The 17616-nt window shown below is 55.7% G+C and overlaps 1 protein-coding gene across 8 annotated transcripts in view; it reads right to left on the bottom strand.

The window, feature by feature from the left end:
- SMG6 (SMG6 nonsense mediated mRNA decay factor) overlaps positions 1–17616 on the bottom strand; it is a 235208-nt gene that overhangs the window by 2890 nt on the left and 214702 nt on the right. For 6 of the 8 annotated variants that reach the window (XM_033848077.2, XM_033848081.2, XM_033848078.2 and 3 more), the window contains 4 exons: positions 15547–15693; positions 5836–5989; positions 2549–2760; positions 2156–2237 (listed from right to left, as the gene is read on the bottom strand). In XM_033848077.2, the coding sequence (XP_033703968.1) occupies positions 2156–2237; positions 2549–2760; positions 5836–5989; positions 15547–15693 (595 nt within the window). Of the gene's footprint in view, positions 1–2155; positions 2238–2548; positions 2761–5835; positions 5990–15546; positions 15694–15745; positions 17059–17616 lie in introns of those variants that run through there. The other 2 variants (XR_004523957.2, XM_033848079.2) reach the window with 2 other exon arrangements.

Below are 17616 nucleotides of genomic sequence, written 5' to 3'. Positions count from 1 at the left end.
ACAGGAAATGTCCTGCGGGGCTTGCTGACTGTGAGGGCTGGCGGGGCTGGGGGACTGCAAACATCCATGCCGACCTGAGCAGTTTCAGGCTTGCCAGCTCCAGGCAGGGAGGCTGAGAACTGGCTGTCAGCCTTGGGAGGAGTCTGGGGGGAAGAGGGAGGGAGAGGCTTGTGGGGTTGATGGCGGTGAGAAGGGGAGAGGCGGAACGAGGGTGTGGTGGGAGGTGAGCAGCTGTGGTGGACAGAGCGGGAGAGGAAGGCAGCCATGGGGAGAGGAGATGCTCTGAGACTGCTTGGCTGCTTGGGCCTGGCCCCTCGGGGTGTGTGCGGTGGGGCGGGGTGACGTGCAGTGCCATGTGGGGCTCCCAGCGGGCGGCCCGAGTCTGTCCACAGCCCCACTGGTCCTGCCCTGGGACTCAGACCAGGCGAGTCCCAGGCCTTAGGTCAGCCAACCAAGGCCCGGCATTGCTGGCAGGGGTCTGCAGGGGTTTCTGTGGATACTTTGAGACATTTTTAACAATAAACATCCTCTGTTTTGACACTGGTAACTTCACTTTGTTAGAAACCAGAGACTGTCATCTTGTCAGGCCCCATCCGCCATAATCCACATGATTTTAAAATTCAACATCGTTTACACATAAACATTTGGTGATGGTTTCTCTGTGAATCTGACAAGTTAATCTGCTAAGAATTCACACTGACAAATGGGGTTTGATTACACCAGCCGTTGCTGATGTAATTCTGATAGAGGCGGTCCCCAGGATGGCAATGAGTTCCTGTAGGCTGTTTGGGGTGAAGCGGGGGGGGGGGGGGGGGGGGGGGGAAGACTAGGGCCAAAGCCAAAATGTGTCTCTGCTAAGAAAGAAACAGCTCTGAGGCTGGGTGGGGCCACAGCAGTATCTGAACCGTACTTCCCAACAAGGCCTTCTGCACTCCTGCCTACCTCTCCCTCACAAGGTGCCCCTCTAGGAAGCTGCCTGGGAGCAGAGCCCAACCTCCTCTGTTGGGCTCAGCCAGGACTCCTTTTTACCACTCGAATGCTCCGAATCTGGCCCTAAGGGACAGTACATGCAAGCCACGTGGCAGGACCCCTCTGAAGAACAGCAGCTGCGGGCTCATTACCAGCCTCAGGTACAGAGACTTGGGCAGTAGTGAGGGGCTGCACTGAAGTGGCTGGGAGAAGGGCTGGAGAGAAGACAATCCCCAGGCCAGCCTAGAAGCCAAGGCTAGGAAAGCAAGCGGAGATAAGAGATGGGCAGCCACTAGGAGGAAATGACAAGAGGCTACCTACACACAGACGCAGACTAAATGGTGAGAATCATCAGCTCTGCTATGACACCGAGATAGGAAATCCTTCCAAATGAAGAAATGTCAGCGTCCTGGGAGCCGGGAGCAGAAAACACCTGAGCCTCGCTGACTCTGAGGGGCCGAGGGGCCGCCTCAGAGGAGAGACGGTTCTGGGTTGAGGGTGAGGTGCTCAAGCACCCGGAAGAGAACCTCTGGTCCCCAGATGGGGTTCTGCTCACCAAAAGCGTTTCGAAGACTGGGCTGAGGGCTCAGTCCACAAGCTCCCACCTGCCTCCAAAGGGCCATGTCACACAACCAGAGAGACAGGAAGGAAAGGCCCACCACTAGGTGGGGAAGCACTTCCACCCCCACCCCCCACCCCCCGTACAGGGTAGACATTCACAGATGAAGTGAGAGGATGAGCATGGCCAAGAACAGGGAGGTGGGCCCCAGGGACCCCCGGGGACTGTCCTCAGAGCGGCAGAGGGCTGGGCTCACGAGACCATGCCCAGAATAAGCTACACTGAATCATAAAGACATTCTTGCTGTCAGACAACTCACCGAGGACCCAAGAAAGGAAATGGACGCATGCACAGTGGGAAAGTTCACAGTCTAGAGCCCAGCTTCCTGGGCTAGGCCCATCCCTAGCTGGCCGAGGGTCCACCTGAGGGTGGGGGAGTTGTGACAGGGAGGTCTGACTTCCAGGAGGGGAGGAAACTGGGCTGGCCTCAGGCTTTTATCAGGCCTGAACCCTGATTCCTTCAACTTCCCAGGCCAGAGTCAGTGGAGGGACTCTTCCCTAGGGCTGAGGAGGGCAGGACAAGGTAGGGAGGGGAAGGGATGGGCCCGAGGCAGAGGCAGCGCTGTACCTTTGTTGGTGGGCATGAAGTCCTTAGCTTTGTCTTTGCAGTAGTGGAGGCAGCAGGAGAGGATCAGGTCGTCATTGTTGCCCTGGAGGAAGACGGGATAAGTGCCACCGGGCAGGAGGGGGCGCCATGCAGAGGAGGCACAGGTATGCTCTGCCTCTGGGGTCCTGGGGAAGGTCACTTCCCAGTGTCCCTCCCAGACGTGCCCTGGCCCTGCTTGGCCAGGTCCAACTGTGCCAAGAGTGATCTAGGGGACAAGGAACTCCCCCTCCTGGGCCTCGACGGTGGCCGTCCCCTCGGCTGCTCAGGCCAACTGGCCTTCCTCTAGCCCCTCCCTCCCGGAGACCCTGTTCTGAAGGCTGGCTATAGGTGCTCCCTTTTTGCCCTGGGTCTCACCAGCTGGCCAGTGATGTCCTCACTGCGGAAGGCGATGGATTCGAGTTCATTGCCACGGCTGGTCAGGGCCCGTAGGCAAGAGTCCCGACTCTCGAATCGCTGCTCGAGGAACTCAATGGACTTCCGGGCCTTTTCCTGCACCACACGGGCATAGCCCCCAGCCCGGTGGTCTGTGTCCTGCCCCTTGGCCAGGCCGTCCAGCTCACTGATCACTGATGAGACACAGCCCCGCAAGGAGTCAGCCTGGGCAATCAGCAATCAGGTCTGTCTTCGCCCGAGGCCTTGCCTTCCCAGCCAGCCCCTCCCCAGACCACAGAAGCCATCCTGCCCCACAGGACTCTTCCAGTGAAACTAGGGGATCCTGGGGGGCAAGAAATGCCCTAGACTTTCCACAGTGTTCTATCTTCTTTCTGCCTCTTCCCCTGGGCCCCACCCTCCTCCTGGGAGGAACTTACAGGGAGTTTCTGGAGCTGCTGTATTCAGGGGAAGGAACCTGGCCCCTCTATCGCATTCCTCAGTTATAGAATCAAATCGAGAGGGTCCCTCAGGAGAGGCGAGGGTATGTAGCGGCTAGAGGAAAGAGGCACTCTCCCTCATCCGCCTGGGCCCCCACCACGGCGGTCCAAGAGGGGCCCGGTTCCATGCCCACCCCTGCCAGAGGGCAGGGAGGTCACGAGGTGGCAAGTGGGGATCACAGCCTCACTCGCGAGGACCCTGCTATTCCCCGAAACCCCTGGCACATCTACCTCCTCTGATAGTGCACGTGTGTGTGTGTGTGTGTGTGTGTGTGTGTGTCTGCCTGCCTATGTGTCTGGGACACAGCTTCATTTTCTGGTGAAGATTCTTTCCAAAATTCCAGCCAAAAGCCTGAGGTCAAGTGGGAAATATGTACTCCTTGGGGGCTCCGGGAGAGTTTGGGGTCTGAGGCCTCTCCTCAGCGCAGTGATTCATGGCTCGGGGAGCCGGCGTGAGCGTGCAGTTCCATGGTGAGCCTGGCACTCACCGTCTGGGTATTCAGAGACACTTTCTGGAAAAGGCCCATGTGGGAATACACACACACACACACACACACAGACACACACACACCCCATGCCTTCAGCAACCTGAGGCTGCAGTGTCCACACACACACGCGCGCGCGCACACACACACACACACACACACACACACACACACACGCCATGCCTTCGGCAACCTGAGGCTGCAGTGTCCACCCACTGTATGGCTGAGGTCGCGGAGTAGTGGTGGATGGGTGTATGGTACAGCAAACAGAACATCAAACATGAAAAACTGGTATTCTATCCCAAAATCTGCTTTCCTGCTTCCAAACTAAACAGGCTTCAAAGGGGAAGCTTGTTTGTGCTTCTGCACCAGGCGGGGCTTCTCGAAGCTGGGGTCAGACCTCAGGAGCAGGGAGCAGGTTAAAGAGCACAAGAAACAGGCAGACGAGGCCGCCGGCTTAACCCTTCGTGCTCCGCGCACAGGGCAGGACGCCCCTGCGGCGCCTCATTGAACAGGAGCCCCCTCTACAGCCCCTGAGAGTCAAGGCCCTGCCCAGCTGAGGACGCTTCAGAAAGGCTGGCCTGGATGCCCTGACACAGTTGGCATTTCCCAGTGCCCCTGGGGGTCGACCATTTATTCTCTATCTACCTTCTCCTCTGAGTTTTCTCATATATTTGCTCCCTCTCCACTGAACCTGGCTTCCCCCACTGAACCATAAGCTCTTCAAGGCCAAGGGGCTGCAGCTCTGCCTTTCACTGGCTCCCTCGGGAACAAGAAGACTGAGCACACGGTAGGGGCACAATCGGTGCTGGTGTCTGAGGGCTCTGCCAGCCTGGGATGGTGTCTGAGGCTCCTACCAAGACTTAGGGGGCTCCTGAGACACCAGCAACCTCTCAGTTACACCATTTCCTGACCATCTAGCAAAAAGTGACCAATTCACTTTCTTATCCCTGAAAATCTCCTGCGTAGGAGAGCACAGGGACACGCTATCCTGAAAGGTGCCCCACCCCGGGACCTGGTGAGGGTAGAGGGGAAGCTGCAACAACTCGATAGTCCGGCTCTACCTTGGGCAGACAAGCTGCTCTGCTTCTGAAGAACAGAAAACCTTCCCTTGGGTCTAAGGGCCTGGGTTGAAGAGGCTCTGGCCAGGCCACATGGGGAGGGGGAAGGAAGACAGGGAGGGTGGAGGCGGGACGGGGGCTGCTTCAGTGCCAACATTCTCAGGTGGTGCTAACGTGTTTCCCACAACCCCCCAGGGTTCTATAGCCTCTGCAGGGGCGGATGCTTCCTGCCCTTTGTTTCCACTCTCATCTGGCACTAAGACACCAGGGACTGGGAGGGAAGGCCCAGCGGAACATCTTGGCATGAGTGTCAGAGGTGGTTTGGCAGGCAGACTGCCAGTCTGGCAGCTCTTCCAGAGGACAGGGCCCCTAACCTTGCTCCCAGTGGCTGGTGAGAAGGGGACATCGAAGAGCCTGGGCTTGCCGGCCGTCTCCCAGATACTCTCCCTCCACAGGACAGCTATCAGTGACATTAGCTGTACCAGTTACATCAGACAGCAGCCCGGAGCACAAAGCCCATCCTGAAGCTGACCCACCACAGGGCTCCCAGAACCAGAGGTGCCTCAGACAGCCCTCTGGAGATAGCCCAGCTGGGCTCCTTCGGCCTGAGGGCGGAAGCGAGCTAGCTGGGTCCGGAGATGCTGACCCTGTACCAGCACCAGTGACCAGACAGTGGTAAGAGCCCAAGTGGCAGGAATCCACACGCGTGAGCCAAGGCCTTGCTCTGGAGGGTTTCCATCGGCCTGGCCTTAGGGTGACATTGGCCAGAAGAATGTTACCTCGAACCAACAGAACGATCATGAAAAGCTACAAGACAATCAGACCAAAGGCATCTAAGCCCTTCAAAACCCTCCCAGCCTCCCTGCCAGACCACCCAGCAGCACTGCCGCTATCTGCCAGGGCTGAGTGTTTACCAATAACGGGAACCAGCTTTGCTGTTTTACTGCAAGCTTTATAAGGATAAAAACAAGGGCTGGGCTCATGCAGCCGCTGGTTGCTGGGACACAGGAGTCCATTTGCTCAAGCAGTTTAAGCCACGGATCAGCCATAATAATTTGAACTGCTTTGATTATTAAACAATTTTCCTTGCCCCACACATTCCCCACTTCCCTGCAAATCCTGTCTTACACACACAGCAGGGTTCTGCCTGCCTGGCCCCCAGGCTGTGGGGCATGTGTGTAGAGAGGGTTACTGCGCACATGCAGGGCTGCTCTGGCCTGACTCACCGATGAGGGGCACCACCAGGATGTACTTCCTGCTCTCCAGCAGCTGTGCCAGACTGGCCAGGTGGTCAATGAAGCCGTTGGTGTCTGGTACGAGGAACAAGGGTCTGATCTCGAGCTCCATCTGCCTCATATGACTCTGGTCCTCCAGGACAGCCTACAGAGACACAGAACGGTGAGTGAGCCAGTGAGTGAGTAGGCAAGGGGTGGGCGAGTCAGGGCCCTGAGTCCACGGTGTGTCAGCATCCTGCCCCTGCCCCCTCCAGAGATACAGCCAGTCCCTGTCGGGACAGGCCCGAGGGCTGGGCAAAGCACTGCAGTAAAAATCAGTGTAGACCAAATGGCTCGGGGAAACAGCCGTGACTAAAACCCTCGCACAGGACCGAGAAGGGACCTTGATGGTTATTAAAAATAACGGGTCTCGGAAAGTAAGACCTTGGGCTGAAAATCAGCGAGGGAGAGTTAGGTTCCTTGGATATGAAAGTGGTTTCACATTCGTCATCTAGGCAGCATACACAGGGGGTACTTCTCAACCCAGACACTTTTACGTATATGTGTATCCCAAACAGAATTTATTTCAATGTACTTCACTGTGTACTTAAAAAAAGGAAAGAAAAAGAATAAACTCACAGTCTACACAAAAAGAGTGATGCTGACAACTAATAATTAACACCGCAGTCTCCCACATCGGCAGGAGCCCACATGGTGGGACGGTTTAGGACCCAAGTCACAGACGTGCGAAGACCACCATCCAGACTGACGAGAACGTCACCATCTTCCCCCACCAGCGCGGTGATCCCTAGACGGCAGTCTTCTGCGTTCTACCTGCACTCCTTTGCCACGATTCTGTACAACCTATACTCTTGCTTACTTGAGGTTTTTCTTTAAATTGACTTTATGTCAACTCGTTTTTGTGGCTCAGCAAATAATACCTGTGGTATCAGGAGTCTGAGAGCCTAGGAACGTGTTTACCAGCGCAAGCTGCATTTCTGCAATGAACAGTCAGAATGTCTTCTATGCATGATTGAAAAAACCCCTCACGTAGCACCAGTGGTCTGGGCACCACATCTCAGAAGGCACACGGCCTCGCGCCTGTTAGTCGTACAGATGTTCACATCTTTCAGGGAAGTTCCATGCTCATCTGTAAAAGCCCAATCTTCTCAAGTCTGCCAGGGCCGGTGTGGCGGCAGCCCTGGGAGACTGGCTCTGGGTACACCTGTCACTACAGAACATGGTCACTCTTGTGCCGCTTCCTCTTCTGGGGACCATGGCCAAGAAGCAAACTGATTTGAGGGCATCTGCCCAGACAGTGTGCTCCCTGTGTGCAGAGCCAGAGGGCACTGAAACAAACCCGGCAGGGGCCTGGCGAGCAGGTCCCAGCCCTGTCCTGCCCTCCCATGGCCTCCTGCCACACACCAACTCGCAGGGACAGAGACACAAGCACAGAGCAGGGGAGGGGGTGTGCGTGCCAACTGAGATGGGGCCCACAGGCTGGGCCCTGGCCACTAACAGTCAGTGAGAAAGGTGATCAGGTTTCACTGGCAATGACAGTAAAACTGAAAGGGCATGCCTCTGAATGCTGGGGGTGGCGCCTCTGTGACCTGCTGGGGACCTCTCCCTATGAGTAAGTCATTGCTGCCACTGCCACCACAGCTGGTGGAAGGCACAGGACGCTGGCAGGCATGAGAAACGCAGTTGAAGGGCTTGCCTGCTGAAGTCCTACTGCTCTCACCTCACGAAGGGAAAGCACCTCTGCTGCAGGCCACCTTCCCAGGGGATGTGGGTCACTGGCCCTCCCCACGGGGCTGCCAACTAGAGGGTGACACACATTCTACCGAACTCAACTTGGGCATTAAAAAAACCCCGATTTCTTTTTTTTCTTTTCTTTTTTTTTTTTGTGGTACACACATGTGGGCCTCTCACTGTTGTGGCCTCTCCTGTTGCGGAGCACAGGCTCCAGACGCACACACTCAGCGGCCATGGCTCACGGGACCAGCCACCCCGCGGCATGTGGGATCCTCCCGGACCGGGGCACGAACCTGTGTCCCTGTGTCCCCTGCATCGGCAGGCGGATTCTCAACCACTGCGCCACCAGGGAAGCCCCCAAACCCCCTATTTTTTATTGAGATATAATCAATATATAACACATGCGACGGCGCGGGCATTTTGTGAGGAGAGGAAACAGTCCCCACTGAGGCTTAGTGAGCTCTCCCGTCTCTCTCTTCACAGAGGGAGCATCAGCACCCCTGCTGCTGATTTCCCCGGGTCTCGGCGTGCTCTGTGCAGCCTTTCCACTGCCTGGAACGCTTCTCTTGGCATGATAGGCCCCTAAACCTCTGTCTTTCTCAGTGAGAAGGGGCAGGACGAACCCTGAAGCCGGCTGGGCCTGAGCACAGCGCCTCTGCCACCGTTCCACTCAGACCCCTTTCACATCTTAGTTTTCCGGCCTCCATAAATGATCCTCTGGCCCTAAGGCTGACTCTAAGGAAGTGGCACTGGCTGCCCCTTTTACCCTGTGGGAACGATGAGCTCCTAAGACCTCAGACCACCGTTCCTAAAGGCTGGCCATGGGCAGGAGGGCCTTTAGGCCAGATGGCCGAGGGAGGCAGGGGCTGAGCCTGCCTGGGTGTTTTGATGACAGGATGGAAGAAGAATCTAGGTGCAAGGTCCAGGGAAGCGCTAGCCGTCTGCGTTCTCTGAGATCTGGCTCAGGGCCAGAAAGGTGAACGGAGGCCACAGCCTTTTTGGGAGGTGGCAGCCTTGCTGGTTCCCCAGGGGTGGGCGGGATCAAGCTGATGAGGGTGGTCAGAGCTGTGCTGCCACCATCCGGTCCCAGGGACACCCGCAGACAACTTCCCTTAACCTGGCTCTGCCCAGTGAGTCACTGCACAACTGCTTCCTGTTCCCCACATGCCCTCCTGGAGTCTCGGGAGATTCACTGAAGCTGCTCCCCCTTCTCTTGGGGTACCAGTGGGACTCTGGGGGGTCATACCTGGGTCAGGAGACTGGCCCAGTCCCCTTAAAAGAATGGCAGACAAGGAAGGACTGGGAGTCCGCAGCCCCTCGTCTGTGGGTGTCGGTGTTTCCGGCCCTCTCTGAGTGGCGCTGTGTGTGTGTGTGTGTGTGTGTGTGTGTGTTTGTGTGTGTTTAGCATTTGCCCTCCCAACTTTTCCAGATTTTACCCGTCAGATTCCTGGCAGCTGTGCACGGCGCCTGTGCCGGCCGTCACGTCCCATTCTGATCTCTGGGTCGCACGGTGAGAGAAGGACACAGGATGCGCAGGGAGTGAAAAAGTGATGTCGGTGGGGAGAGCGCCAAGTCCCCACTCACAGCCATGGGATGCTTGGGGAGAAGGGGGAAGCGTGCTGCTGTGGAGTTCAGAGGCCGGTAGTGAGATTTATTTTTGTTTGTATGAGCAAAAAGCTGCAGAAGCCTCTGGTGGGGGTGAGGGGGGTGCAACTGGAATGCTGTGATTCAGACGGACTGGCCCTGGCCTGGAGTCAAGTGTGCTGACCCGGAAGGAGAGTTCCATAGGAACCCTTCTCACTGCAGCTAAGGCTGGGCCACAGTGGTCCTTGGACAGTGAGCTGGGAATCCTAGAAAAGCAAGGACATGTTGAATCAGACCAGTGGCAACATGGACCATAAAGTCAGAAAGTGTGAAGAAGAAAAGAACTTAATTCTGTTTCTGGAAGGCGCTAAGTAACCAACTTGCTCTGAAGGACGGAGGCATCCTCGAGCAAGGCGGTGGGGAACTGGGAAAGAGACAGTCCACAGTAACATCTGACGAGGAAGCTAACAGGCTTGGGTCCCCCGGAAGGGCTCTTTCACAGGTTAAGTTCCTTCTTCTAGATGATGGGAGTGATTTGGGGATGACTGACCCTTTTGGAAATTGAGACACTGAGAATTACAAATAAGAGTAATGCAGTTAGCTCACACGGGAGCTGTGGAACTTGAAGAACTCAGATCACGAAGCAGAGCCAGATCCAGAGAAGGCCTTCTTAGGTCCTCCTTCTGCGCAGGACTCCAAAGGGAGTGTGGCTGCCTCCTTCCCTCTACAGGGTGATGGAATCATTTACACCTGGGCCTCTCTGGCCAGAGCAATGTCTTCACCAGAAATGAGAAGTCTGGTAACACAGCAAATTTCCACCCTCATCTTGCATGTGAAAGTATCTAGCTAAATGCCTGATACACGTATTAGTAACTTAACAAATTTCAGTTTCCTTTCTTTCTGCCCAACTCCATTTTTCATCTTTTATATATCCAGGGGGGGTAAATATCTGGGGAAACCACTAGGGAGCAGAGCTGGAGCTGGGGAGGGGTGAGGCAGTGCACTGCTGATTTCTATTATAAAACTCGTGGTACTCTTGGTGTTTTGGGTTTTTTTTCCCTTTTTTTCTTTAACTATGTAGAGGTATTTTTAAAAAACAAAAAATGGAAAAATGGAAATGAAATATTAATAGGAATAGCTGGTGAGATAACCACCAGCAGTGCAGACAGGCATTCCTGTTTTTTTCTTTTTTGGCCGCACTGCGCAGCATGCGGGATCTTAGTTCCCTGAACAGGGATCAAACCCGTGCCCCCTGCAGTGGAAGCGTGGACCACTGGACCACCGGGGAAGTCCCAGGCACTCCTTCTTGAGCTGCAAAAACCAAAGGGTGCAGATTCTGCATTTGCTGTAGAAAGCAGGCAGAGTCACTGAGGGTTCTGTTAGCATCTTCATTTGGGGTGGGTTGCTCATGGGAAAGTTTCTGCTTAGGATCCCTTCTCTGGACATCCAAAGTCAATACCACAAAGCTTCACACATACTTGCTATCTTTTTCAAGGTTATAATTATGATGATTTGCTTCCTACTTCTTACTGCCCTTTCTAGATAGACAGGGAATGGCAGGGCTAAGCATGACACCCCTGAGCTTGCTATAAGCAGCGGCCTAAGGGTATTCCAGCCAAAAGCCCGACCATTTCTGCAGGAGGACAGGACCCTGTGGATGCTGCTGGAACCGGGGAGGTGAGAATGGCTGGAGCAAGCTCTGGAATGTGCTGGAGTGGGGAGGGCGGCCGCCTGGCCCCACAGGCTTTCCTGCCCTGGCGTGAACGTGCCCCTGGCCTGGTAGTGCGCTGGCTCCCACCCTGTCTCCGACAGCTAGGAGCCAGGGCTGAGTGTCTGCCTTCCGCTAGATTCCATACAGGTGTGGGGGGCTCTGTGCATGCCCCATTGTTCCACAGCGGGCCCCCCCCCCCACAGCCGGGTGGCAATGTGAATGGGCTGCAGCTATATTTAGAGTGAAACTCCTGGGGCTACCACAAAGGAGTGACTGCATCTTCAGGAGGGTGGGTGGGCGGGAAGGGGATAGGGGAGTGAAGCTATTTTCAGAACACATGTCATTGCTGGCTACAGAGCAAGACTGTGGCCATAGTGCCGAGGAAACAATAGCTGTGGCCAGAGGAAGAGCCTGTTATGTTTCAGGTGGGATGTTTGCAACTGCTCAGGAAACCTGACCCCGCCCGACAGCAGCACAAATCACAGCAAAGCCTCGTGGAGGCAGAGAGGAGGTGGGGATGCACGGGGCCAGGGCCAGGGTGAGGTGCCAAGAGGCCACGCCTCAAGCCCGGAGGAGGACGGTCAGTGACTGCGTTGCCCTGAGGGCCCGGTCAGGAAAGAAACACTCCTGACCAGTATCCCAGGCAAACCGTGTCCCCTGCTCTGGTCTCTGGATGCCTCTCAAGAATGGCAACGGGAATGCAAAGAGCTCGGGAGGAAAGCAGCAAGGTGGGCTCAACCAGCACGAGGTGAAGAGCCGTCTCAGGCGACAGGCAAAGCCTGCGCTGAGCCGGAGAGTGCGGCCTCGAAGCCCTGGGTGGGCGGACTTGGCCCCCAGCATCCGAGGCCTGCCCGGGCGCCGAGGCTCCAGCTGCACAGGTCCTGAGAGCTGCCCACACCCCTTTTCTGACCTCCAGTCGGCCCCACTCACCAGCCTCTGTGCAACACCGGAAGCAGGGAGGGACAGGCTGCAGAGGGAGGCCAGGCCTCACCTCCCCCATCCCACAGATGAGCTTAGGCCCGGGGGTCTCGGTGGGAGCGGGGAAGTGGGGGTGTGGCTAGGGCCCCAGATCTCATTTGGACTTTACAGCCAGCATGGGGGCCAGGAGGATTTTTTTCAACCCCACCTTCACATCCCCTTCCCCAAACATGTGTGGTTCCTGTTTTGCTGCATCTGTAAAAGGCGCTGGGAGCTGGGGACCTGCCTTACACCTCTCGGTTAACACCCCTGGAGACTGATGGAGCTCGGAGCAGAGTAATTTACAGCCCATCTCTCCGATCTTAATTCACCCGATGCTCCTCTCTTCCTTATTGTATTAGTGTGACCCAGGTACCTGCCAACAATAATGGCCTCTCCAGCTAGGAGCCTCTCCCCCACTCCCAGGACAATTTATACCTTTTCCTTGGGATTTTCCCCCCTTAAATTAAACAAAAAGAGGGAAAATAAGAAGAGGTTAACATGGGTTTGGAGCCCTGCAGCCCCGTGGTTCTGGGCAGGGAGCCAATGGCCCGAGGGCACACACATGTGTGTGCTCTCCCAGAAGGGCCTTCACCGGCCCTGTTTTACAGCCACCTCGGCACAGACTCCAGGGTTCACGCATATGGCCAGACAGATGTGTCTGGCTTACGTTCAAGGCTGGAAAATGAAGAATTATGGAAGTGAAGGGCCCCGGGCATTAAACAGGGGGTGGGGAGAAGGGAAGGGGGGAATTTCTTCTCTGCTGAGAAATCCTCCTGTGGCTGTGAGGCTGGAGGAAGAAGGCTGACAGGAGGCAGGGCCGCCAGCAGTGGTGCACGTGGGGCCTGTTCTTAAAGGGGCCACAGCAAACCCAGCCCGGACGGCCCGCAGCCGGCCATCGCTGCCTGGCCATCGCAGCCTGCTCCAAGGGAGCTGACAGGGAGAACCGGCTTCCGGGGAGCTGCGGGCGCCGAAGTCAAGTCTCACACAAGGCCTCTGCCAGGTACCGCTTGTCACTGGAGAGGCCGGGCTGAGCCCGCTGCCTGAGACAAGGCCATGTCCCCCTGGTGCACGCTCCCACGGCATCTTGCACTTCCCTTCGGTCACAAGGCTCGCTCACACGTCAAATCACTGACTTCTCCACGCCAGTGGACACTCCGGGACAGGACTTTCTGGGTTCGCTCCCGTGTCCCCTCACCACCAGCCTGGTAGGCGCTCACCACCATTTACTAAATTGAGCGGAAGACACGGTCCCTGATTCCAAGGAGTTCACAGTACGGCGGGGGGGAACAAGTCCAGAAATAAGTGTAATTTGAGACGTGATATACGTTTCACAAATGAGGTATGAATCAGCGCCACAGGAACACGGAGCAGAGAGACGAATTCCTCCTGGGGGGAATCCGGGAAGGCTTCACTGGGGAGATGGGGTTTCATCTGGGGACTGAAGGAAGAATAGAATTTCAACAGGTAACAGGAAATGTGGAGCAGAAAAAGGGTACTCGGGCTTGAGCGAACAGCAGGAACAAAGACGTGAGAGTGGGAAAGGGCAGAGCTGTCTGGGGACAGTGGGTAGAAAGGAGGGTTAGTGCTGTCCAGGCAGGAGGGCTGGAGTGTCTGGACAGGCACTTTGCGTGCACTGTCTTTCTGAGGGAGTTGCTGTTACCACCTTCATCTGACAGATGAGGAAACAGGCTCGGGGAAGTTAAATGATTTGCCCAATATCATATAGCTCGTGAGGGGTCATGGGGGACAGGAGAAGAGGTTGGGAAAATAGACTGGGAACAGACGAGAAAGCCCTAGATGCCATAGTAAGGAATTCGACTTTATTAGCCAAGCAAAGGCACTGATGATTCCTGAGCAGGGGAGTGGCTCTTTTGGGAAGAGAACGATGAAACCACATAAGATGCGTTGCAGGCAGGGAGCCCGGCATGCAGACCGTGTACCACACAACTCCAGGAGCTGCATTCACAGACTACAAGGGAAAGGGGACCCTCCGGACTTGTGCAATGCAGGGTTGCTGGCTACAATCCAGTGAGTACCTGGACTAGAACAGCAGTAGTGGCAATGGGGATGGAGAAGAGCGGGAGGAATAAATGAGTGAACAGATAGGATCTGATAAGAAATCAGGCACGAGGGGTTAAAAGCCTGTGAGGAACTTAAGATGATGCTCTCGTTGCTACCATCCATTAACTCACTGAATGAAAATACTTGCTGAGGGCCAACTCCATGTGCTGAGACTAAGAAGTAAGAGAAAGGGAGGAGGAGACCAAGTAACGAATGGTGGTGAGGAAGCCCGGGAGGGTGGTGTGGTCACCAGGCAGAGAGGAGACGAAGGTCCTCGTGTGCTGAAGTGAGGCTGGGGGGAGGCGGCTTTGGGGTCCAAAGCTACAGGGAAGTCAAGTGTGAAGAAGACCCGACAAAGGTACCTGGTGACCTCTGATGCAATCGCCTCTATAACTGCTGGGCTGAGAGTCAAGAAATGGAGGTGGTAGTATGGACAGAGCTTTTGGGAAGAATGATGGTGAGGAAGAAAAGAGCTACCGGACAGGAAGAAAGACAGCTTGCAGACGAAGCTTCGAGGGCCACGACAGAGGTTCACACAGACTGCGCAAAGGTGGAGAAGGCAGCCACCCCACCACGGCAGTGATGCTGGCAGAGGCTTAATTCCAACCGGTAGACTCATATGAACACGTCTAAAGGACCATGGGTCCCAACTGGTGTCCATTCCCCTTCCCAGGGCAGGGCTCTGTCTGATAAGCGGTCAGACCGCCATCAGGTCACGGCGCGCCATGCGCTATGCTGGCTGCTTTGCGTGCGCCGGCTCCTGTGGGCCTCACAGCCATTCCAGGTGGCAGGTGCTGTCACCAGTTTCACTCTGCAGATGAGGAAACAGGTTGGGAGAAGTTAAACAGTGTGCCCGAAGTCTCAAGGCTAGTAAGTGGCGGAGCCCAGCCTGATCAGGTCGGCCTGACCACGTGCACTAGGCTCCATGCCAAAGGCCAGAGGTGGCTGAAGAGAGGGCTGAAGACAGACATTCCTAAAGACGACTGACGCTTCCCCACGTATGCAGTTAGTCTTAAAGCAGGGAGCATGGCCGGCTCTGTCCCCTGCCCTAGATGAGAAGAAGTGAGCTTACAGTGCAAGAGTCAGACCTGGGAGAGCCATAAAGAACAGCCTGTTGGAAGTGAAGGTACGGGTCCACGAGAGGGCTGATGGTGCAGGAATCCTTACGTGGCGATCGAGTAGTTTCTCCCTAGGGTTTAGAGTGTGCTGTCCAGAGGGGCTCGGCCACTACGGTGGGAATCCAGACAAGCAGACTGTGGCCATGACACCATCTCCCCCTGAGAATAGGTGTTCTCAACAGAGAATCCACGGCTTTTCCGAGAGCGTCTGGACAACGTTCAGGGGAACTTTGAAACCCCTGAAATTGTGTGAAAGGTTGGGTATGTGTGGTGTGTGTTCATAGATCATCACTGGGGGAGAAGTTTTCAGCAGATTCTGAGAAGAACCTGGCCCTGCTTGCAGCCCAGGAGGAGGGAGACTCCAGGCACCAAACCAGAATTTAGTGGCAGAGGAGGAAAACAGGTGGCGGAACCAGTCCGGACACTGCAAGACTTCCTGAGTGAGAGGGTCCTGCTCATCCCTACTCCCATCTCCCTCATGCCCTATACAGACCACCAGCCACACGGGAACCACCCTCCCCAGGCAGGCCCCACCTGGATCTTCTCTTGGCGACGCTGCTGCTCCGCTATCTTCCTGGCCAGAGCCAGCTTCTTGGCCCGAAGCTCCCTGATGTCATCCTCGCCCCCGCTGCCTTCAGCCTCCGAATCTTCCTCAAAGTCTTCAATCACCACGTCCTCTTCCTTTGCCGGTGGTGCAGGCCAGGGGAGAGAGGAGACTGTGAGCCCACAGCACAGACCAGACCCACCCTCCCGTCCCTCCTGCATCCCAATCCAGGCCTATCTGGACCATTCCACGCACAGCGCCCCAAGGTGTGCGCTTGCCCCAGCTCAGGCAGAGGCAGGTCGGGGGAAGCTGTCATCCTTCTCCCCTGGCAACTGCTCCCCTTTGCCCTCCAGGGCCCTCCTCTTACAGACTCACAGATCCACACCCTATCTACTTCCATGCCTATACTCACAGCCCTTCCTTCTTTGCACACACTCAAAATGTCAAACTTTGGGCCCATTTTCATTTTGAAATTCACCAAAGGGAAAAACAACACAGAAAGTTAAACCACCCAGTTGAAGTCTAAGTCATGCTAGCGATCGGATAGGAATCATCCTGGCCAACACTGGGAGTTCGGCATGGAAGCTCCCTCGCCCCAGACGGCATCAGGGAGCAGATGCGGAGGTTCAACAGACCTTGCCCTGGCTTCTTTTTAAGACCACAGCCCGGCGGTGCGGGGGCTGGGGACCCCACGATAGGGATTCACACGCCATGACCTTGCTCCGCTGCCCTCTGGGGGCCTGCACAGACTGGGAGATGGTTGGCTAGCTTCAGGAGTCTCCTGTCAGGCTGGTGGAGCCTTCCCCAGGGGCGGCGCCTCCCTGCCTGCAGCCTCAGCTCTTAGAAGCCACTACTCCCCGGGTGGTCCCAGGCTCCATTTCTCACTCTCTCACTTTTGGCCTTGGTCAGTAGAGAACATGCAGCTACCCAAGAGAGCTTCCTTTGAGGGACAGGGTTAGCACGGGTAATAGGGGGTGACTTAGCAGGAGAAGATTCCTGGGTCTGAATGATAACTGGGTGATAACAATGACAATGATTATGACAATAACGGCTGCCATTCACTGAGCGCTTATCATGAGGCCAGGTACCAGGCTAAGCATTTTTCATGCATTAACTCATTTAATGCAATAGCCTGGACATAGATGCTATCATCATCTCGATTTTATAAATGAACAAACTGAGGTCTAGAGAGTTAAACAATTTGCTCAAGGCCACGAAGCTAGTAAGTGGCAGAGCAGGGGTTCAAACCTTAGTGAGTCTGATTCCAAAGTCTGTGCTCCTACCAATAATACCAAGCGGCATAGGTGCGGTCCTGGATCTAGAATGGTAAGCTCAGACCCAGCCCTGTGCCAGGCCTCCCACAGACTCACGGGGATCCTGTTCCATACAGACTCCCTCTCCTCCAACTGTCCGTATCGGTGATATTCTGAAGGACTCTTTGCGGAAAGTGGTTAGCAAGAGTGTGTGAGTGGGTGGGTGATGCCTTGTCTTAGGAGGAGAATCTAGGGGTGGAAAGAAAGGTGTTCTGGCAGCATCCTTAAGGAAATGGATTCTGTTCTGCTCATGAAGAATGACGTCTGAAGAAACAGCTCCCCTTTCCTCTCCCAATCAGCTGAAGGGACTCAGTCTTGCAGGTAGGAGAAGATGAGATCTCGGGATGGTGCCAGGACTGCCACTATCCTAAGAGGTCTCAGGGGTGTGGGATGCTGTCTGCAGTCGCCACTCGTCCGACAGCACGCAGGCTCTTGTGTCACAGGGCCCACTTCCAGAGAGGCCCAGGCCGCGGCAAGGAGGAAGACTCTCTCTGCACATTTACTTCCTGTTCGTGGGGTTAACCTGGACCAGAGTGAGTGGAGTAGGGTCTCTGGCTGGTCTGTGGGGAACACTGCCCCTGCCTGCTCTGACCAGGGATACACAGGGTTATCATGGGGCTTGGACTGAGCCTGACTGAGGTCAAAAGAGGGTCAGCGAGGCTTGTCTGAGGTTGGCTCAGCTCTCATAGCAAACGAGGAAGTGCGGGGTTGTGAAATTACACAGACCAGGGTAAGTAGGGTTTCCCA

This window comes from Tursiops truncatus, chromosome 20, assembly GCF_011762595.2.
Source record: "Tursiops truncatus isolate mTurTru1 chromosome 20, mTurTru1.mat.Y, whole genome shotgun sequence".
NCBI classification, from domain to species: Eukaryota; Metazoa; Chordata; class Mammalia; order Artiodactyla; family Delphinidae; genus Tursiops; species Tursiops truncatus.
Note: the sequence above shows the minus strand (reverse complement) of the source record. Positions and strands in the feature narration are given on the sequence as shown.